The 22,814-nt window shown below is 38.6% G+C and overlaps 1 protein-coding gene and 1 long non-coding RNA gene across 2 annotated transcripts; both read right to left on the bottom strand.

Moving 5' to 3' along the window:
- Positions 1 to 1,403: 1,403 nt before the first annotated feature.
- LOC147760178 (uncharacterized) lies at positions 1,404 to 4,414 on the bottom strand. Its single transcript, XR_015330907.1, has 3 exons — positions 4,256 to 4,414; positions 3,911 to 3,999; positions 1,404 to 3,232 (listed from the first exon to the last, which is right to left on the bottom strand). It is a non-coding gene; the product is annotated as an uncharacterized LOC147760178 (long non-coding RNA).
- A 3,074-nt stretch (positions 4,415 to 7,488) lies between these two features.
- On the bottom strand, positions 7,489 to 22,003 carry LOC106158314 (uncharacterized). Its single transcript, XM_086994320.1, has 23 exons — positions 21,841 to 22,003; positions 21,404 to 21,548; positions 21,027 to 21,128; positions 20,294 to 20,462; positions 19,572 to 19,815; positions 19,234 to 19,318; positions 18,814 to 18,954; positions 18,363 to 18,496; positions 18,004 to 18,176; positions 17,611 to 17,754; positions 17,091 to 17,286; positions 16,656 to 16,795; positions 16,206 to 16,406; positions 15,810 to 15,970; positions 15,235 to 15,352; positions 14,685 to 14,774; positions 14,302 to 14,391; positions 13,730 to 13,819; positions 12,814 to 12,966; positions 12,267 to 12,525; positions 11,788 to 11,957; positions 10,505 to 11,494; positions 7,489 to 10,116 (listed from the first exon to the last, which is right to left on the bottom strand). The coding sequence occupies exons 1-23, from the start codon at positions 21,969 to 21,971 to the stop codon at positions 9,776 to 9,778; spliced, it is 4,467 nt and encodes a 1,488-aa protein (XP_086850446.1). The 5' UTR covers positions 21,972 to 22,003; the 3' UTR covers positions 7,489 to 9,775.
- Positions 22,004 to 22,814: the final 811 nt, after the last annotated feature.

Here is a 22,814-nt window from a genome sequence, read left to right as displayed (position 1 = left end):
AACTGCTTTATATATCCTTTTAATTACTGCCAATTTCTCAAATTTGATCTGGATTTTTTTTAATGCTTGTAGATATTGATAACACCAAACCATGAACGAGTAGTTAAGTTGACCGTTTATTGGTGAAATGTAATATATTTGTTGTATATGTTACGCCTTTGAGATATAACTTTTGTCTTATATGCATGTCTTACAGATATTCAAAGTGATTAAGTAGTGATTTAAGTGTTCTTAAACTTGGTAGTTTTACACTAAAATGCTTAAATATAATAAATACGTAGTTGTTTGGCACTGAATAAAGACTTTCCAAATATACAAAATGTCTTAGTTGTTTCTTTGACGGGTGCATTGCTCAGCGGCAGCCTGGGGTTGGGCTTCGACCTTGGCTTAAATTTCTAAAATTTCTTTAATGTATTGGGATTTTTATTAGAAGTTTACTTAGGTTACTACAATAATTTCATTGACTCAGTGGTACCCCTCGGGTTTGGGTTCGTTTCCTGGTTCGGGTACTTGGAAATCATTGAATACTTTTCAAGGGGCTTTACAGAAATTTCCCTTTGGTTACTATAAGAGGAAAGTCTTCCCGGGGAGGGTGGGTGGGAACAGTTAGAGGAGTAGGTAACGCGCTTGCCTCTGAGTCAAAAAGTCCCAAGTTCGAAACCTGGCGCTTCTGGGTCCCAGCAAATTACCTTTTGCAAAAAAATTCAAATAAGCAAGGTAAACTAATACAAGAGGCTCTATAGGTAAGACTACAGACTTGTGCACTGGAGAACGAGAGTTCGAATAGAGCTAAAGGGAACAGAAGGTGAAAAATGAAAGGGAATTCAACATACAAATATCTGTACATTATTTTCATTATTTATTGTTTCAACAAATTCCAAGTATATTCAACAAAGCTTTATACAAAACAAAATAAGTGAAATTACGTTTTTCTACGTTGACAACTATCATTATAATAGCATCTAATTTCTAAAAAAAAAATCTATAAATTATGCTTTTACAAAAAAAATACAAGAAGTCTACCAGATAGTAGACTAACTAACACATATGAAGGATTTTATGCACTTTGGAAATTGCCGCTCAAACAACAAATTCTATTTATTTATATAAAAGAGAATTTCGACATAATTCTTACCAAATCAAAATTCATATAAAAAATTGACCAGGACTGGTAGATAAATTGAAATTATATCGTACTTGTCAAATTTCGTTAAAAGTTAGCGTTAATAATTGATTACTAATTTCATTGAGGAGCAGAGTGTCCAATTTCAGTGGTGTGAATGATATCGAAATTCCAAAATACATATAAGTGTCTTCCCCTCACGTGCACTCGCACTCACGCACACCTTGTTCTAAGCCGTCGTGCTGATTCTCGCACAGAAAAAGGTAGACAAAAATAGTCATTTTTAAGAATCGAGTGTTTTACATTATTTTGTTTTCATTTCATTACATCCTAATATTGGTAGGTTAATGGCACGACTTTGAGCGAAAACTTAAATTTGCACAGCATGCGAATCAGGAACGGCATAAAGACATGGTTAATTTCCAAGCTTATTCTAGTCGAAGCAATTCAAGAAAAATATGCAAGCAAAGCTGAAAAGATTACGCAAAAAATAAATAAATAAATAAATGGTGACTTAAGATTCATTAATTCATAAATGCTAATACCCTTACTCTGGTCTCCGGTGTTCAGTGATCATGAAAACAATTGGCAGAAGTACCCCAAGACGTGCTGGGCTGGCATCTAATAAGACCTTTTCCTCTCAATCACCTCTCGGCTAAAGAAATATCAATCAATAAAGCACTTCGAACAAAGTTACTTTAACCCCCCCTCCCCAACTTTTTGAGACGGCTGAAGCAATCAATTTGAATTGCATGATGAATTTTCGAAATTAAAAATGTAAAGGTAATGATAAATGCCAGTCCTAGATAGATATTTTTATGCATATGAACAAAGAAGTTTTTCAGGAGAGCACTTACATTTCTGCTTTGCGATATTGGCAAAAAGTCGAACAACACACAAAGGAGCTCATGCAATGCTGATAAATTTGGGTGGCCCTAAGAAGAGGCAATTTTTATCACGTTGGTAACATGTATTCCCCTACTGCGAAAACGAACGCACAGTAATTTCGTGAAAATCCCTATTTCTCTCCTGGTTTCATTTTGTTAACATTGTTTTAGACCCCTCCCAGCACAGTACATGTGTATCTGTCACTGATCAGACAAAATATCAAAACACCGAAACCAAAGTAAGTTCATTCTTAACATGTGTCACAAACGTATGTCCGCAATTTAAAAAAGGATCGTTTCTTATACATGGGCAATTCTGCAATCACGTGGACAAATTTTATCATTTTCATAACGCTATAATTTCCAAAGCAATATAACTTGAAAGAACAGTGTTTGTAACTTATTTTAAATTAACAACTTGTTCTTTTCTCAAACTTAACGGTCACTGTATGAAACCGTTTGTCTCTCAAAAGTTTCATGTAATGAAGTTGAGATATTTTTCTTATCGGAATCTCAGAATTCAATTCAATTCAATTTAATTCAAAATAAATATTTAAAATATCTTCAAATGTACAGCTGAGTGGCTAACTGAAGATTTGCCCACAGACAATTTTTACCTTCAACTAGAAAATCAATAGTGCTCGCGCAGTACTCTACCTAAAAATCGAATAATAATAATAATAATAATAATAATAATAATATTTGATAACTAGCATTTTTGTTTTCATCCATCATTTCAGCAAAATACTTTTTGCATTAAAATTACTTTGTTAAAGGTGAACTACAAAAAGTACCGTATTTTTGTTTGAGAATTGATGGGCACTTACTTCCGACATAATAATAAATATACATAATAAATAAAATACCTTGAAACGATATGAGCGGATAGAGTGGTGTACTACGATTCGGAAATAAATCTATAATATATAACCAGCGACATGCAGGGTCGACGCCATCCATTTCTTTCTTTTTCTCTCATCAGAAGTTTCGTTAAAAATTCTTGCTGCGTGCAACAATTAATTTGATACACATTTTATGCAGAATCTTACTATCCAAGACAAAGATTACATTTCATATCAAATGTCTACCCTGCAAATAAACTACAAGAAAAACTTCAACAAGCGAGACAATTTTGGCATGGGCGCCGGCGATGTCCAACATGAATCTGATGTCTTTGATCGGCGATGCATCCAATTACCCGGTAAACAGAAGTTGGGAGCCACTGAAATAAACGAAGAAAATCACATTCACGACACATTTTGATGAAGCAGTATGTGTATATCTTTACAGCATGCTATTTTGGAACACATGAAATTATGTTAACAAAACACTATTGTGCCATTCCTATTCTTTTCTATCCTGTGCACACTGTTTAATGACAACACTTCTTTACGTAAGATGTCATATGAAAGGACCAGGTGCCCGGATTACGGAGATATTCACGGAAATGAAAGTCAGTGAATGAAAACATTTGGCAGATGGGTCCAATTAGTATAAAATTGACAGGATCTTAAAAAAGACATTATTTTGGCACTTTTTCACTGACCAAGCCAGGGTTTTCAGGGGGAGGGGGCGATACATTAGCTGGATTTTGTCTAGTTTCGTGCCATGCACAATTTTTGCGCTTTTGATTTGTTCTTGTTCTTGTTTTGATTTGTGGTTTTGTGAAGGAGACGGGATACCTCTTAAACTAGGGAAAGGAAACTGTACCCCCCCCCCCCCCCCCCACCCACCTGGCCCGTCGTTTCCAGGAATGCAGTGACACAATAGTTCAACATCTTATTAATGAATGTGCACTTGTCTGTATCAAGTTTACTTTTATAAACCAGATATTTTTGATACTATAAAAACAGGCCAGTGACCTCGCCAATAAAACAGTTAGGAGAATGTAGATACCTACCCAGTCGTCTTACTTGTTGAGGAATTGTTCAGACCTTTGGACAGCTGCAATAAGCCCCTCACTTCCTCATTGACAAGTGCATTCCTTCTCTGAAATTACAGAAAATAAACCATTCAAACTTTGAGCTGATTTTGAAATTCTAATGGAGAGTGTATTGGACATAAGTGTAATGTTCCCACAGCTATAAGGACTAAAATATCCCTGTTCGAAATGCATCATTTGGGCAAACATCGTCTACACAAAATACACAGCATTATCTTGTATCACCTATACAATACTACGGCAGCTTCCTGTCATTTTCTGTGCTAAATTTATGGCCTACATGTGGAAATTGCAGCAACGTACCAAGAACCTCTGTCTTCTCCATCTTCTACTGACCTTGGTCCTACCTGAACACCTCTCACCGAAATGCTCACCTGTATTACATAACAATGTACAGGGCACCCTCTTTTTGAACGCAAGTTTCGATTTAAACTTGTGTTTATTATTTGATATGGCACAAGGGGTCCTAATACCGGGATGGTGATTTTGGCTTTCTACCACCACAATGGCAAAAATAATAACATCTTATCAACCATTAAGTTTGATATCAAATTATTTGGCTATGTTTCACCCCCCCCCCCCCCAAAAAAAAGTCATCTCTACCGATTGTGTTAGAGAAGACAAGATGCGTTTTTTGTTTACCCGATTTGTATAGAAAGTTAAAATTAGTGACAGCGTTCATTAGGACCTAGAGTGAGTACAGCTTAGTTAACTAAAGCTGTCACAGCTAGGATTGACTTAACAGATGTGTTTTATAAAGTACATAAAAAAACTAATACTGACTCAGACTAGGTGTAAATGTTCTCACCTTCCTTGGGAGGATACAGCCCAGAGAGGGTACCATTGAAGGGTGGGTGATCACAATTCACGGGAAATAAAATTATCAATTCACAAAACACAGTAAATAAAACTTTATTCAGATTTCACTGAAAATGCGCGTCAAAAATCACGAATCACCGTGCAGAAATATAACGACTTTCTTTCACGAATAACGGAGAGTAAAAAGCCGCATGTACGAGTCACAGGAATGGGGTGCTTCACGCTAAATAAATTGAACGTTTCACGCATCTTGGGAAGTGAATAATGGCTTTCAAGGGTAAGGAAAATACCCAATGGAAGCCTCGTATGGGGCTGTGAAAACTAGCATACGAACAATACTGCCAAATGTTTCAATTACCTTTGCATCGAAACTTCAGCTACAACTACCTACTCTTAGAAAATCACTTTTACAAAGTTGAAGATATTACCCCCTCCCCCATGCACCAAATTAAACAACCAGTCCAGACGCCTGAAAAACGCATGTTCTCAGTCTTTACCAGTATTTCAGAGTAAGGACGTATTTTCTGAAAGGGAACTTTCAAAATTTATATGATCAAATTACATGTTTTTATGGAGCTTAGTATATATTTGGGCGCAAATGTCTCCGTATGTTTATTTTTCACACAGCACAAGTCTTACTGAAGAATGAAGTAACATTTGAGAGCTAGCAACGCTGTCAAGGTTTGTACGGTAATCCGTATCAAAATTCAAGGTCGCGGGGTAAATATAATGCTTTTTATAATAAATAACAAAGCTAAGTTTTTATTTATTTATTTATAAAAAATAGTTATTGAGGATAAATTAATTTTTTGTCTTCCCCATGGCCCTCAGGTAATGATCATAGATGTTTAATTACAAGAAATAATTTTAATTGATTAAAAATGAATAAGGTGCCACCATTAGATAGGTGGTATTTTCAAAAGCAGACTCTAGTCTAATTATTCTATCGGCACGTGCATTTATCGGTAAATGGGTTTATAGGTACGGCGACATAGAAGTATCGGGTCCCGTTATCTGTCAAGACGTATCTGTCAAGACGTATCTGTCAAGACGTACCTATCAGGACTGGTATAGTTAATAGAGCTGCATGGAAAAATGTACTTTGCTTTCTACTAACTAAAGGTAACAAAAGTGTTGTGATAGACAGGTGCCAATCAAACTCATACGCTTTAATTTTGACGGAAGCTGCCAAAAGCACACGACTTTGATTGACAGTTTTATAAACAAACGTCAATCACAATCATTACGTTGTTGATAACTACAGTTGTCGATCATGCAAAGTTCCAGCTTCCTTCACCATTTGATTGACAACGTGCCAATTAAATCATTGAGTTTTGGCAGATCCCATCAAGGAATAACTGCTTGATTGACGGGTTATATAAACAAACGTCAATTATGATAGGGACAAGCAGACGCAGAGACAAAAAAATCTGAGGTTTTGGTCGTCTTAATCCATCCCTTAAGGTGAAATTATGAAAATTCCCATTTCTAAAGCTCAGTTTTTACCCATTATTTTATCTTATTTGTTATTTTTTCCGTACCATGTTGTTTGCTGTGCGTGGGAAGTTGCGTGCGTACCTCACATCGCTCGACCGTTCAGCAATTTCTCTCCTACAAAGTTGCCTAGTTTTTTTCAGTCTTATCACTGGTGCATACATTCAAATTATCGGCATATATAAGAAATGGCAGTAAATAAAATGTACTTTATAAAGTTTTTAATCTTTTCAAACTTAGTAAGTACTGTTAAAATTAATTATTGAAAATTGTTCTTTATTACTTTCATTAACATGACTTTATTCTTTTTCCTGTCACAAGAAACTCAAGAATACATCTGTAACGGTCTAGTTTGTTCCTGTTATTTGAAAGCATTTCCTCTCAGGAAATATAATCTTTCTTCCTTTTTTTTGAAAATCTTTAAAAAATTAAAAGAAGTTTCACTATGCATTCATTCCGGAATTTCTTCAAGTAATGTTGTCTTGAAGATGCCACCTAGCTCCACCACCCCATATTTTCCTCCCTATTGTGTCTTTCTACACTGAGCGGGAGTGGAGGGGTGATGTTTCCACATTCCTTTGTACATGGTATTCAATACTGACAAAATTAATTCTTGAAAAGTGTTCTTATTATTTACACCTACATCTGTACATGGCTTCATTCTTTGTTTTTTTTTTTCTGTCACAAGGGGCAGTCTTTCAAGAATATCTGTAACAGTTTGTTCCTGTTATTTGCAAACATTATCCCCTAGGAAATATAATCGTTCTTCCTCTTTTTACAAAATCTGTAAATTTTTATGAAAGAAATTGTTGAGAACAGAGAATTCTGAGAAGTTCTTATGTACTGTAGCTGCTGTCATGGTACCCTCTACCAGTCGACAGATTGTTTTTTCACAGATACTCGCAGATGTCTCTAGATAAATAGTCATGTTATAGTGAGAAATGACGACAACAGTCTGGAGCTTTCTAATGTTTATTCATCGACTCTCTTTTTCACATAATCTACAAATATTTATATTCTATTTTCTTAAAGAATTTTGCATTCTCATATTACAAAACGCTATTCAATATTTCCTAATTTAATAATTTCAGTGAGACTTGTTTTAAATTTAAAATATTTAAAAAATTTTCCGAATTACTCATGCTTGGACCTTATCCATCTCGAGAAATTGTGGGGGGGGGGGGGGTCAGGACCCATCTGACCCCCCCCCCCTAAATCCGCCACTGTTCTTAGACAGCATTTTTACTTGAAATCTATTATATTTTTTCCATATTATTTCAGATATAATAATAATAATACAATAAATAGATATGTGCCTGGCACTTTAGATCAATCGAGTGTAACTCATTATATAAGATATTAATTACATTAAGAAGAGTTCATTGCACTCGAGGCAAACGCGGCCACAAAAAAGCTATATTCGGCTGAGTGGGCGACTGAGTCGGATTCAAATAAAAGATATCAGTGAATTAGTAGCGTTGTCTTGAGTTGTTCTCTGCACAGTAAATATCAAGATAACCAATAGTTTTCCGTACCTAGGGTTATTATTAAATCACAATGGAAAGTTCCTCACCACACAGAAAGCCATAGCTGATCAGGGAAGTAAGGCCATTTTGTTAGTAAAAATATCAGTAGAGACGTACTCTCAAATGTAGAAACTGAACTTTTTCTCTTTGATGCATATGTTTTACCGAACCTGAACTATGGAAGCGAAGTCTGGGGATTTCGTAAATCGTCAGTTATACATGTACATCTGCAATATTGTTAATTGATCTTGGGAGTAAAACCCTCTTTACACTGGACAGCGACCATGAAACTTGCCAGGTTGCCGTTGGACGCTCAAAGCACACACTGTGATCGCTTACATCGCACACAGAACGTTCAAGCATCGTCTATCGGTCTAGCAGGAGGCAGAAAGTTCTTAGAATGATAGCCACCACACACCGATAAAGGTACAGAGTGCGTTATGAAGGGTTCGTAATGAACCCTTGAACCCTGTAGGTTGTGCAGGGGACGCACAGGGTAGGCAGGCGGGTAGCCCAGTGGACGCACAGGTCGCTCGCTGTTTTACCAGTAAAACCTACATTCGGTCGTTCAAAGAAGGCACACAGGGACGAAGAAGCATTTACACTGGGACACGATTTAATTGCTTTGGCGACAATTGAGCTTCTTGACCACATTATTAATTGTAGAAGGGACGTAGAAATGACGCCGTCCACTGTAAAGCCTAGGTCCCTACTGCGTTTTGGACGCACGGTTTTTTGGATCCTTGCGCCCGGCTAGGACGTACCTAGATCGCACGTAGCGGCTGTTGATCATGTAGAAAAGTTTGCGTCCTCCAAAAGTCGCACGATGGACGTGCTCCTCACGCACGAACTCCCACGTTTTCCCCAATTTTTGGCCGTTGACCACACGTAGCAGCCCGTACGTTCGGTTGGGGCCTAGGCTTTACTTGATTTCTTCCCTGCGATCTAGCTACGTCCTAGACGGACGCAAGGAACCTAAAAACCGTGCGTCCAAAACGTAGTTGGGACCTAGACTTTAAGGGGACTTAATTTTAAGTAACAGGGTTGTGCCGTCTGCTGTTTATAATAAATTAAGGCAATTCTCACTAAAATACTACAGAATGATTAGCATTGTATTGTATTTGGTTATTTAGAACTTTATTTTCAGAGGGATCTATGACAATCTACCACTGCCATGCAATAAGTTTGCCATGTTTGAGTGTAGGGAATTATCACTAAGGGGGTTTTCAAATGTTATTCGAGGTTAAGCATTATAACGCAAGCGAAGGACATATTTTGCTTGCACGAAGTGAATTATTTATTTGATTTTTCAATCAACAACCAATGACTTTCATTGTGCGAACTCGCTGAACAAGCAGCAGGTAATATGATACAAAAACAGTACCAGTGGGGTTTTACGCTTTTTGAAAAAAAAAACTACTTGGAAAAAATTTCACTATTAATAAATTTAAATGATAAATGTCAGTTGGTCCCGTATATAACTGATAATAACGCATGAACAATTCTTGTTGTTCCGTGATCGAACCATATCACATTGCAGCAAGCCGCCAATAAACTAGCAGCGTTTCTTCCTTAATATATATATTATGACGAATTAATAATCAGAATAATTCCTAATTTTGACTACCATTAATTTCTCAGGATTAAAATGGCATGTGTAGAACATATTCAAAATATCAATGGTCTTCTTCGTCGCATTCTTTGTAAAGTAAAGTTGATATTTGAAACCTTTCTGGTCATTTTAATCAGTTGTTGTTCTTTTTTTGTCACAATTTTATTATCTTGAAGCACCGTAATAATAAAAACATTCATTTCATTTCCAAATAATTTTTTCTAGTTTTCTTGGATCTGTGCATCTAACATTCATATGTCAAAATCAAAGCCGGTACAGATCAGATATCCCATGTATCGTCATCAGCACTTACGGCTTTAGTTCATGCATCTAAAAGCATTGTTTATAATATCTAAGAAAATAAAACAATGTCTAAGTGAATGCCTGATTGCTAAATGCATGTCTCCCAGGTGGAAATGAAGTCTCGTTCTCATTATCCGCCGAGGCATTAATGTCCTCAATGTCGCCGATGTCTCCTTCAGTGACGTAATTGTTTGCCTTGATAAATGTCATCTGGTGTGTGTACGTCATGGGGGACGACCTACGGGGGTGCTCTGGCATTGAGCTGACTTTATTATATTTCTGTCCCCAGACACAGCGATAGGCAATAACAGCAATAAGGCACAGTGCCACCACTCCACCCACTGCGCCTGCGCCGGCCTTGAAGCCCACCGTCTGGTACCATGGTTCTTGTGGGGACTTTACCACAGTGGCTGAAATAAAGGGAATATAATTTGTTTCATTTACTTGCGGTTTACTTTTTCTGTACATCATCCTCGGTTCACCTTCTTTATTTTTTTTTCATTTTTTGGGGGTTATTTTACTTTTTTCTTAGCTTGGCGTGTCCCCAAATAGGTTATTTGTAAATATACATGAATATGTTCAGAAAACATACAGGTATTGCACGCATAACTAAGGAATTAGTAATACGTGCAAAACGTATTTGAAAAACGTATTATTATAAAATTACCCTATTAGCCTATACATCACCGGGTGTGGAAATTACTAACTTCTTATCAGGTGTTTGTGTTCGTTTAGATAAAAGCGGGATTCAGTTCATACGTGTTAACTTGGTCATTGTTTTGAGCTACTGTAACATACCTTGTGTTGTCGTCGTCTTCGGCGTTGGTACTGTCCCACTATTTGTCACTTTACCAGCGGTGCCCGTGGTTGAAGAACTCCCAAGGGTCGTGGAAACGGATGCTACGGTGCTAGTCGTAGGGGTCACAACGACTGTATCATTTTGCCCCTCAACTAGGTGTCCGTAGACAGAAATAACAACAGGCAATTTGGCGGACTTTGGTGGTTCTCCTCCATCCTCCGCCAAAATGGTAAGGTCATATCGATACTGGACTGGGTACCGGACGACAATCAGCTCTCCGGTGGCTTCATTGACAGCAAATACAGCATCAGGGTTGCTTTCGTTGGTTATAAAGTGTCGAACCGTTCCGTACGACCCACTGTCTTTGTCTGTGGCCAGGAACCGTCCTACCGTGCGTCCTAGCTCGCCGCTGGCATTCACTGGAATATCTGGGAAACCAAACAACTGAAAAACTGGCGCGTTATCGTTGACGTCTTGGACAATGATGGCGACCTTGGTAGCAGCACTCTTGGGCGGTACGCCCTTGTCAGATGCCACTACTGTCATAATGAACTCCTGCGGAAGAGTGTCGTAGTCCAGTTTGGCTACCACTGATAACTGTCCCTCACTGTCCATGTTGAAGAACCGCTCCGCTCCGTTGCTTCCAGAGAAAGTATACTCTAGTTGGCCATTTCGCCCTGTATCAAAGTCTGTCGCGTTAATCATGGTAATGTTCTCTTGAAACACGATAATAGTCCCTGGTGGGGCATTTTCCGGCACAGTGCCATTGTACCAGTTGTATGCAAACACTGGGCTGTGATAGTTAGAACCAATTCTAATAGAACAGTCGACGCCGTCGTATTCATCTAGACACTCACACTGGTTAGGTGAGACGCAACTTCCATTACCAGAGCAGTTGGCCACATCACTGCAGACGGGCTCGTCACAGCGTTCACCCAGCCAGCCGGGAGAACACAAGCACGTGTCCAAAGATACACACTGTCCATTGCCTGCATAGAGGAAAGATAAACACAAGTATGTCACATAGCGTAATAGGGAGAGGAACAAATGCAATCGTTGCGGATGTAACACATAAGACTTACGACTTTGTTTTAAACTAGTTTATTCCGCACTAAGGCAATGCAATCGTGTGCAAACACCCAATGAACGCATTACTGGCAGTTATCTGCTGGTCAAGTGGATGTTTTAACGCTTTCTCTTTGAAAATAAGCAGGTAAGTCGCACAGATAGAATAAATATACAATAATGTTTTATGACATTTATTCAGGCAAAGAGTGTTTACCAGAGCAGTATCCAAGAGCTTCACATGAGAAATTAGAGCAGTCATTTCCCCCGAAGCCTGGGTCACAGTTACAGAGGTTGGGCTCCAAACACGCACCGTGTCCTGAACAGTTGTTTACGGCAGAACATGAGACGGTGTCACACGTGTCGCCACGGTAGCCCTCAAAACACCTGTTACAAATATCATTTTAGAAGGGAGAAAATAAAATCATAAATACATTTACTGTTTCCCCCCCCCCCTCTGAAATTCTCTAAATTTGTCATACGGCCAGTTGTAAAAATTATAATAACAATTTTAATATCATCTTATTCTAAGTGTCACAAAGAGACCCAGCCCATACTTTGATCTTACATATATTTTAAAAACAGTTGTTACGTGTCGATTTAATAGACAATGGCTGTGGGATTTCTGTTATTATGATATATATATATAACCAAACGCCTGCCACCTCTAAATGAAGGTAACGAAAAGTACCATACCTGCACATAACAGCCGTATCATTCCCTTCTAAGGCAGCGCATATACCGTGGTCATTACAGCCATTTAACGATGTGCAATTTTTCACTGCGGTACAGTTTTCACCATGGTAACCGTCATAACACGTGCAGGTGTGAGGTGACGTACACACCCCGTGTAGGGAGCAGTCATTATTTGAAGAACAGTCTGGCAGAGCGCAGCTGTCACCTTGCCAACCATTGTCACAACTGCATACGTCGTATCCTTTACACTGACCGTGGCCTGGAAAGGTACATGCTTCAACATTCTTATAATTGAACTACTGACCGCATAACAGTTATATACACAGTGTATACTGGCATATCGTATAGTACTGCTTTATTCTATCGCATATTGTTACATGTCGAATTATACAAAAACGTTTTGTATTTCTATTTTTGTGTACTTTCTCAAATTCATCCCCTTTTTCACGTAAAAACGTTTTGTATTTCTATTTTTGTGTACTTTCTCAAATTCATCCCCTTTTTCACGTAAAAACAATCGTAAAAATCTCTCCTATGAACAACACACCTGAGCACGCCGCCAGACGTTCACAAGAAAACTCTGTGCAATTTGGCCCCGCCCATCCGCTGTCACATTTGCATACGTCAAAGTCCACGCAGACCCCGTGACCGGAGCAGTCAGACACGTTGAAACAAGTTGCAACGATGCTACAGTCACTACCTGAATATACAGAATTGAAGACGTGCATAAATAAGTGTTCGTGCTTTTTTGCCACAGAAACTTGGTACATGAATTTATATACAGGTAAGGTGCATTCCAAATAAACAATTTTTTACTTAGATCGATCCAACTGCCATCCAACTCGGGTGATTAACTTCAGTGCACGCTCGGCTTCTGGAAGATTTTGCCCTTTGCCTTGAAAACACACTGTGAAATTTATGCAGTTTTCCACACAATTCCACATTGTGTAGTCATAGTTAATCAACATGTTATTATCTAATTTGCGTCTGTCCTGTATACATAAATGTTATTTTCTGTAGAGGCCCATAGGTAGGCCTGTGCTTGAGACAGATGCATATCACCTGTTAATATTGCACAACGATTAGTATGTAAATAAGTAGCAGCCACATGTACACATAGATTCCCTGTAGATAATCTGTATATAACTTGAAGCCTGTACATAATAAAGACACTTTTTTGATCTGAGACTGAAGATGTGAGGTTGTTCTGTTATGCTTCTCTGTGCACGTAAAATGAAAGACTGAGTCGAATCTGGAGTCATGTCGGAGCCCATAGATTAGTTAATTCGTTAATGGAAATTGATACACTGAAATTCAGTACAGTTATAAATTAAAGTTAATGTCATTTTAGACGGTTCACAACAACACGAAAGTTAATCCTTATTGTAACGCATACCCACAAATCCTGGTAGACACCAACACCTGTTGGTCCTGTAACACACGCCGTGGTACTCAATACATACCCACAAATCCTGGTAGACAGCGACACCTGTTGGTCTTGTAACACACACCGTGATCCTCGTCAGTGCAGTTATTAACATACAGACACGTTGCTGGAATAGAGTATGGCGTTGATGTTAATAGTACATTTTAAGAAAACTTATGTATTGTGAGGTATGGCACATTATGATATGCATCACACCTATTCCTCTTCTATACACTTACTCATATTATAGCGTTACTGATGCGATGCTTTGAAGCTTTCTATCAAACACAATATTATTGAAATAAAATACATCATAATGATTAAATTAATTCAACTAGACATAACTTCTTGTTTCTTGATGCGTTTTACAAGTCTCTTCCTGACCAAAGAAGACTTGAAATCGTGACTGCGATACATTTGTTTATTAACAAGACTGATGCTGGTTAGGCCACAACCGTCAGAGGAATGTTTGGTGGTGAGGCGTAGCGAGCGAAAGGAGGATAAATACTATACAGTACACAACTGTAACTATCATACACAATAGAGTGCTCCAGAAGAGCAAACCAGTGCATACAGTAAACGGGTGATTTGTAAGTTACCTATAGTTACCTTTCTGGTCACAGGCTGTCCCTTCCCAGCCCACAGTACACACACAGAAACCGCTGTCACACACACCATTGACGCAGGCACCACAGGAACCTGTATGAACCGGAGTGATATTGGCGTTAGTATTGCCATTTGTATTATAATTCAAACCATATCTATATTTATATAAATTATTATTATTATTATTATTATTATTATTATTATTGCACAGAGCAGTGGATGTCGCAGTTTCATAAGGTACATGTTTAGAAACAAAGTGGAAAAGAAAAAGTGGAAAAAAGATCTAAATAGACATTGAATATCTTTTTGCTAAGATATATGTCAACTCCACCTTTGTATATCTCCTTGTAGTGCGTTGTCCAAAGTGACATGTTACATGTACCTACCTATAGAGCAGTCGGTTCCAGTCCAGCCGTCGTTACATTGACAAGTGCTGTTCACACACCTCCCTTTACCATTACACTGACCAGGACAACCTGGCAATAACGTTATATTATGAGGCTACAGACACAGATGTGGTTGTATAAGCATGCAGGTATGCATATATTATTGTTAATACTTCTAGCAAAGCAGATTAATTAAGCAGTTAAAATAACACAAAATAAAACGGAGATTTGAAAATAAGATAAAGAATGCTAACGCATGCGCACATACACTTTTATTTATGATTTTATAATATCCATTAATATTCTCAGTTTTATCAATCAGTTATTATATCTGGTTGTGCCACTGTGTATATATATATATATATATATATATATATATATATATATATATATTCATTTTTCCAACTCTCTACGTGCTACCAGACTGTGAAACTGCACATGTACAAAGTATGTTAGCGTTTTAATACGGAATATTTATTAATTTTTATTTAAGCCAGGCAGATAAGGCAAGGAGTGGTGTTAGAAATTCTATATGTATATTAATACTCACTTAATTCGTATGTTTCTTGGTTGGAGAAAGTGATATCTTTCGTGACCACGATGTCATAGACACACTCCTGCAGTAACACGCTCTCCAGTCCTTTCCCCTGACATACCGTCTCTGCAGCCTGGATATTGGGGTAATGACGGTGTGGCATTATAGAGGTTGCAAATGTTAATGTCACCCACTCGGGCTCATCCCATCTTTACACCTCACCGACTATGCTACTAATTTTGATAATCCAATCATTTGGAATTACCACATGTATCTGTTTTCCTTGAATGTACTGGGGTATTTGGAAATAACTTCAAGAGCTTTCTAAAACTATGCGGTAATGTAAAGCACAAGTGAAGCAATTACAACAATATGTGTCCGAGACAACACTACTTTATCAGAAAATAAATCAGATAATAAGTCTTCTTGAAACAGAGCGGTTTCATATTAAGTATCTAATCAGATTGTTTACCATACGTTAACAGCATAATTCTGTAATGATCTACCATGGTGACATTGCGTATTTGTGGTGGACACAGTCATATTGACCGCAATGACTAAGCGTTACATACAAGTAAGAGGTCACTGACCTTCATCTCAGCCTGTGACACGTTCACGGGACCGTAGACCGGATTGTATAGGCTGGGGTCAGTGTAGGACGGGTCCATGACGTCATCAGCGTGGAAGTTTGAACTGTCCCAGGACCAACTTCCGTATAATCCAGAACCAGAAAATGAAGTACTAATTCTCCCTGTGGTGATAACGACAAATGTTTAAAATGTTTTCAAAGGAGCAAATGGTTGAATATTCTTTCTAAACACTCTAAAGAATATTACATATTAATTACAAGCCTATATACAGTCTACAAACCATATGGTGTTTCATCTCCATACTCTGAATTTCAAGAATAAATATGTAATCAAGCTCATCAGTACATTGATCATTCTCTCTAATAGTTGCTGAATTATTTTTGCCTTATGACTCACATGACTCGACAAATTCCACTGCCTTGTCCTTGGTGACCACGGTGCCATTGGCCATGGTGAAATCGTTGTCCTGGTTATCGTCCATCAGCCCGCACAGTCCAGACGTCTGCCCCTTAAAACTGGCAGTTAGACCAGAACGTACGTTAAGGAAGAGACGCCCCATCACCGGACTGAACCGGACGTCTACTGTGACAGATACACCTAAGGGGAAATAAAGCGTTGACATAATCCGTGCAAATAACCACAGGCGTGAGGAAAGGAACGGGGTAACTATTCAGATAATGGAAAAAAAATTAATGGGACTTTGCTCTGCCGCTCCATATATAGCGGAACACATACCAGTTATCAACTCATAGTCTATATCACATCCAGTGGCTATCGTGCATGAGGATATTTTCTTCAAATTACACGCCTTAGGGTGAAATAACATAAATATAACAGTATACATACCGGTGTCATACTGGATTGCAATCATCATCACGGCACCAGTGGCGTTGTTCCTGACTTTAGCAATGTCTACAATGACGGTGTCGTTGTTAAGCGTCAATCTGGTGTTGTTTTTGGTTACGCTCTGGACTAGCCCGTCAATTCTGAGTAAAAAAGAATTGCAATCTAAACGTATTTGTGTTTATATGCCAGATATACAGGTTCTTCCTATATTACCGAGAGTTACATGGGACATGCAGTAAGACGTCTGCAATGATATCTCATTAATATCTTTTAAAAAATAATACATCCATTCGTTTCATTGACCATGTGATTGATAAAACAAGTGCAACCATCATGCTGTTTCTTAGATCCAAAGTTTGATAGAATATTTCCCCATTTTTATGTCATATTATTTAAGGCAATATTACTAGTAGACTTTCTACACTCCCAATTCACCTTAAAGTTGGAAGGGTGGTCTCAGTAGCATTGGCCGGTGTAGTAATGGTGGCCACACTGTGGCCGACCTTGACCGCGGCGGCACCGACCAGTGACGCTTGTTTATAGCCGAAGAACCTGACTTGTACGCCAAAGTCGTTAGCTGTACTCATACAGTCCCAGAACTCTCCGATACCATGGTAGTCGTAGGGTATACCTTAGGAAACAACGAATTATTGCAGTAAGTTATACCATTACTCTAGCAAACATGGTGCACAACGGTTATTTCATTTCACGGTGATTGCTTTCCTTTGTTTTTCGAGACGGTATGATTAGGCCAGGAAATAAACACCGATGCATACTAAATCGCCGAAGAATTGCAAAGAAAAATGATATTAATACTCTTAAATATACACGTATGTTACACATGTGATTCGAAGAGCTGAAGTACATTACGCCTTTCCAAACATTTTGAAAAACATTTTGAAAAACAGATAAAGTGAGTTAAATTCGATGAGAAATGTTGACGATGTTCACCCACCATCTGCTGTCTGTAAGTGAGGATCACCTCCAACGTTTCTGGGTACTCTGACATTACAACAGACGCCGGCCCAGAATCGGGAACACACACACCTGGAGCTACAGAAGTACGACTGAGGGGTGCAAACACCATTGCCGAAACATTCTGAAACACAATAGGGGTGTTAGTAATGTAAAGGTCCTATCAACGACTGTTTGTATGAATTCAGCGGCTAGTTTATAGAACATTTAGCACACATAAGACACAACCAAATAATGAAGTTGATATATAATGATAAGTAATTTAAAGGAAAAACATTTGTAAAAAATAACAAATTGAAAATAAATGTCTGTTTTGCTGCGTAAATTCAAGCCAGCCTATGGTGCATTTACACTTAAATTTGGTGCGATTCACCTTGCAACCCGTTGTCCGTCTGTAAACTGCATGGCTCACAGTCCGGCTGGCCACATTGCTCTCCACGTCGACCTCGTACACAGGCAGGGTACAGTCCACACTGGGTCTTCTCACGACAAACACAGCGACAGTCTTCCCACACGGGCTCGTAGGCAGAGTCACACACCGGGCAGCTGTAGAAGCGAAAAAAGTCATTCAAATCAGATGACTTCAATATTTCAGAAACTTATAGCACGTAACTGTAAATAGTTCCCTCATTACAAGCATATTGGATAAATTACAGAATATAACAGGTGTCCACGTTTACCAATATAAGTATATACCTGTCTGTGCTTCTACGTGGGGTGCAGTATACTCACATATCATTCGGACAGTAACACGTTCCGTCACTAGTTATAAACGAGTTCTGGCAGTTTTTACATTCACATGAACAATGACAGCCACCATCAGGTTTAACGATACCATAACCGCCATTTGGACACTCACAGCCACACTAGAAATATACACATTGGTATAATGGACAGAAATATAATAACAGAAAAATATGGTCTCAAGATCGATTGATATACGGATGTCAAAAGCATTAAGTCAGTTAAAGTTGTACACAAAAATTCACTAAAATATCAACGTTTTGCCTTGGTTGCATTATTTTAAAACATAATCAAAGTGATAACAATGATGTCTGGATTGTACTGCGTATAGAAATCATTCGATTCAACCATAATCTTAAAAATTCTTTACTTAAAACCTTCATGAAAATTTACACAAATACACCATATTTTATTTTGTGAATGTTTACATGTTCCGCACCTCACACGTGCCGTCTGCGTTCATCTCCCGTGGCCAACCGTCCGCACAGTGACATGGACACGAAGGCTGAGAAGGGTCATCAGTGATCATCTTTTTAGTTTTACCATCCGGGCACTTGTCACACTGGCAACTGTGGTTATGCTGTCAATCATAACCAAATATTAACAAATGGTTCCATATCTTAATATGGAAATAAACACTTGTGACTTTCATATTTATATTACAAAAATTTGCCATCAACTTACATCTGTAAATGTTTTATTTGGTTGCTTTCAGCCATGAAGTTTGATCACTCATGTTTTGATGTTGAAAGACTAATGGGACTTACAAACGTATGAAGCAATAGAAAATGTCCTGCAACACATAAACTTATTAGTACCAGGATTGTTAGGACAATAAAACACAAATGACACAAATCACCTCAATACTACTGCTTCCATCAGGACATAGGCAGGTACTGGGTCCAACAGGGCACGTGCTAGCTACGGTAGCTGGACTACAGTGCCTGTAATGTCGATTAAAATGTATTTCTCAATGATCACCATTCAATGCCCTTAATTAATGTACCTAAATTTTGAAAAATAAAGACACACTTTAAGTTCTTATGAATTGTTAAGCTGACGTTCTTAGTTAATTTTTCTATAAGTGTATGGTAATGCACCTTGGTATTGAAACACCTAACTGTTGGCGCTAGATCTGAAATACGTGATACACACATCGGATACGAAGATGTCAAACACAACGGTTCACACACTTACGCAGAAACTTTTACAGAATCAGGAACAAGCACATATTCTTCAAGGCTTGTGAAAATCGAATATGCCTCTTCTAAACGAAGAAACCCAGCGTCTTTTCTGTACCCCGGCCCCGCTTTGTGGACCACAAGGTGCACGCCCTCACGCCCGGAACAGATCTTAGAACACGTGATAATGTCCAAACTGTCCGTGATAGGGGCTGTAGTCGTGTATGTGACAGTCTCAGAATGGCTGACAACACCGGGGTCTGAAACGACAATGACATGTTTCCTGCACTCCAAACCCAAATAAGCTCCGTGTATTGTATTCACACACTCATGTACGTACATGCACACCACCTACATTTGTCTTCTAGACTACTATTCTGCAATAGACTAATCAAGCAGCCATCGCTTAAGAGTCCTTAACATGCGTATAGTCGTTTCTGAAAGGATAATGCTAACGAAATTTTTACAATACTACACACCAGTTCCAGCAACAAATTTATAAAACAACGTAAACAAATGTGCCAAGGCATAGGTGTTCGGCCGTGCTACATGTGTACATACACGTAGGTTCTGTTGGTGTTCTATGCCCTGTTTGCTGATGGCTTCATTATGCAGTCCCACCATGTGTACGTCGAAGCACCCGCCTTACAGACATCAATATTACCAGGGGACATAAAGTGATATGCAGAGACATGTGACAGCCGTATTGGAACACTAGGACTCTGGAGTAGGACTTACCTATCAAATTCTCTAGAAAACGGAGAACGAGCGAAGGGTTGACGAGACCGTAAAGTATGGTATCCGAGGCACTGGGGAACTGCACGTGCAACGCAGGTTCTATGGCAACGTTTAGATGAACATTGCCCATGTCATCTGTGTGATCTACGTCATGTGTCACGTCAGTCACCTGGAAAAACAGATGCTTCAATTCAATTGTAGCTGCAATTGCTCTGCTCCCACTAAATAATCAACTCATCAGGTTGTCTGTATTCAACAGAAACAGTAATTTCCAGAAGACAATTTAATATCTGAAAGCCATAATCACAACTATATTCAGAATTAAATTGGAATTTATTGTCTTTTAAATATGTACTCCTTACATGTTAATTATTTGATAACCTGTATGAATATCTACTATAAATGATTTTATAAATAGATCACAGAAACACCGTTTAAATATTGCACTTCCTAGAACAATGAAAATAGCAATGGTACAATGGTTAAACTGAATAGACAAATAATGTGAGTAGACCGTTCACTACGAACATAAATAATAGAACCATACATTGACACCTTACATTAAAAGTGGGTGCCTTTGGATAGACTGGCAGCAAGTAATGATGCGGGGGGGGGGGGATTCTTTCTTTTTTCGCTAAGAACAGATTCTGGTTGAAATGTAGTAAACCGAAAGTTTCAAATAAGTTGCAATTAAAATAATAATAATATCAATACCCAGCGAACTGAAACTTACAGCAGCTCTGGGAAAATGCTCCCCGCCGGCTCCATATCTCCAAGTTGCACCGAGAGTTTGCTGCACTTGTCCTCGGGAATGATGTCGCAATATGCCGGTACCCTGAAATTTGGGCGAGTTCCAGGATTAAAGAACACACACACATCCACATAGGCAGCTGGGGATTGCAGGAACAACAGAACACTATGGCTTCAATGTGGGTGGTCGGGTATTATAATGGGTCCGATTTATATGTGTTATAAACTGCGAACATAAGGCGAAGGACGAAGGCGAAGGACGATAGCGAAGGACCCCCGTCTCCCTCTCAAACAGGCGACCTCAACAGACCACCGGTACAGTTAAACCGTTTTTGGTCGGTATTACTGCTTCCCACTTACCTGGGACGCTGCCGTAAAACTGTACTTCATGTTGAGGAGAGCGATATTAAGAGGCAAGCAGACGTCTTGTGAGATAGCCAAGCAGTGCACGCCAAGAGATGTACGTTTAGATACAAGATAATGATCTTCGTTGACTTCGATGTAGCTGTAAATAAAAGAAACGCACAAGTTTAAAACAGCATACAGATTACCTAAGTATAGTTAAACATACACCGTATGTAGGAATTGTAAAATGGCCAAACTGTGATATTTCCTTAATGGGCAGCCAAAGCTTGTAGCAAGTACGTATTCCTTGCTTGTAGTGATTACAATAATGGTTGCAAACAATGAAATTAAAAAAAACAACAAGCCAAGACTTCTACTCAACAATCTACAGCTTCATCGTATGCACATTACGTTGTCTACGTTAAAAAAGTGAATCACTGGACCATCCACACCTGACCAATGCCTCATAACTGTTGTTCATATTGTAGTCAATGGTTGCATCCAGTCGGATCCCTATCTTCTGTGCTTTGGGAACAGTGGACTGTAGATGAAGCTGCAGTCCTGCTGTCACCACTATATTCATGTCAACTGACAGCTGCTTTCTTAACGCTGAAGTTGTCTATATACAAAGGTAAATGTTCGTCTTATACACTGCGATATACTTAAGGGGAAAAGGGTCTTGTTCAAAGCGAAGGGGGATGGAGTACATGCAAAGCAAAGGGGCGAGGGGGAGTACCGCGTGCATTCATGTATTCCAGAGTATGTTTCGTGTGTATAAGTACTAAGTACGCAGCCTCAACACATTATATAATAAAATTGCTGCATACGTATTTACCAATGTTTTCCATATCATTATTCAGTTTATCGGCAAGCTACAATATATGTAATTGCCACTGTATTCAATACATGCAGGAATTTCATTTAAGTTGGCACCGCAGGTACATGTTATTACCTCAAATACCACCTCCTGTTTCAGTGATGTAAATATGCCATCAGTGGATATTTGGTTGTTCAGTCGTCTGTCGGGGTGGAAAGCAGTGTAGGGAGCAGACGTCAGCACTGTGTCTTTGTTTAAGTCCTGGATGGGAATACACTCCAGGAAAATGTACCCCCCTTTCTCAAACCTTGAAATAACCTGAATAGAAATATATCTCTCTCATGAAGCCCAGATAGGTTATGGTATGCTAATCATGCACCTACATCTTCATATTTTTATTCTATAAAAGTCATACAGAAAATGTGGAACAATTATGCATTATATAGTTTTAACGTAATATGCTAAATATCAAAATCGGTTTATCCTGCCTTGTTACGCAATGCTACTAGTATATTCTATATGCTGCCGAGTCAAATTGTGATATGATATACCAGTCAAGTCATCAGTTTACCTGACCGAGAAAGGCACCGGATGTACGTCCTGGAATGA

This window comes from Lingula anatina, chromosome 8 (genome assembly GCF_051362555.1).
Source record: "Lingula anatina isolate TDL-2025a chromosome 8, LinAna3.0, whole genome shotgun sequence".
Classification (NCBI taxonomy): domain Eukaryota; kingdom Metazoa; phylum Brachiopoda; class Lingulata; order Lingulida; family Lingulidae; genus Lingula; species Lingula anatina.
This window is presented reverse-complemented; position numbering and strand designations above follow the sequence as displayed.

What these genes read in the sequence shown, in the direction of transcription:
- LOC106158314 (XM_086994320.1), bottom strand. Translation starts at nt 21,971, where the DNA reads ATGAATATAGTGGTGACAGCAGGACTGCAGCTTCATCTACAGTCCACT. An exon ending in TCACTTACAGACAGCAGATG is followed by an intron (nt 17,287 to 17,610) that starts GTGGGTGAACAT and finishes TTGTTTCCTAAG; the next exon opens with GTATACCCTACGACTACCAT. An exon ending in AGCTCTTGGATACTGCTCTG is followed by an intron (nt 11,495 to 11,787) that starts GTAAACACTCTT and finishes TCCTCTATGCAG; the next exon opens with GCAATGGACAGTGTGTATCT.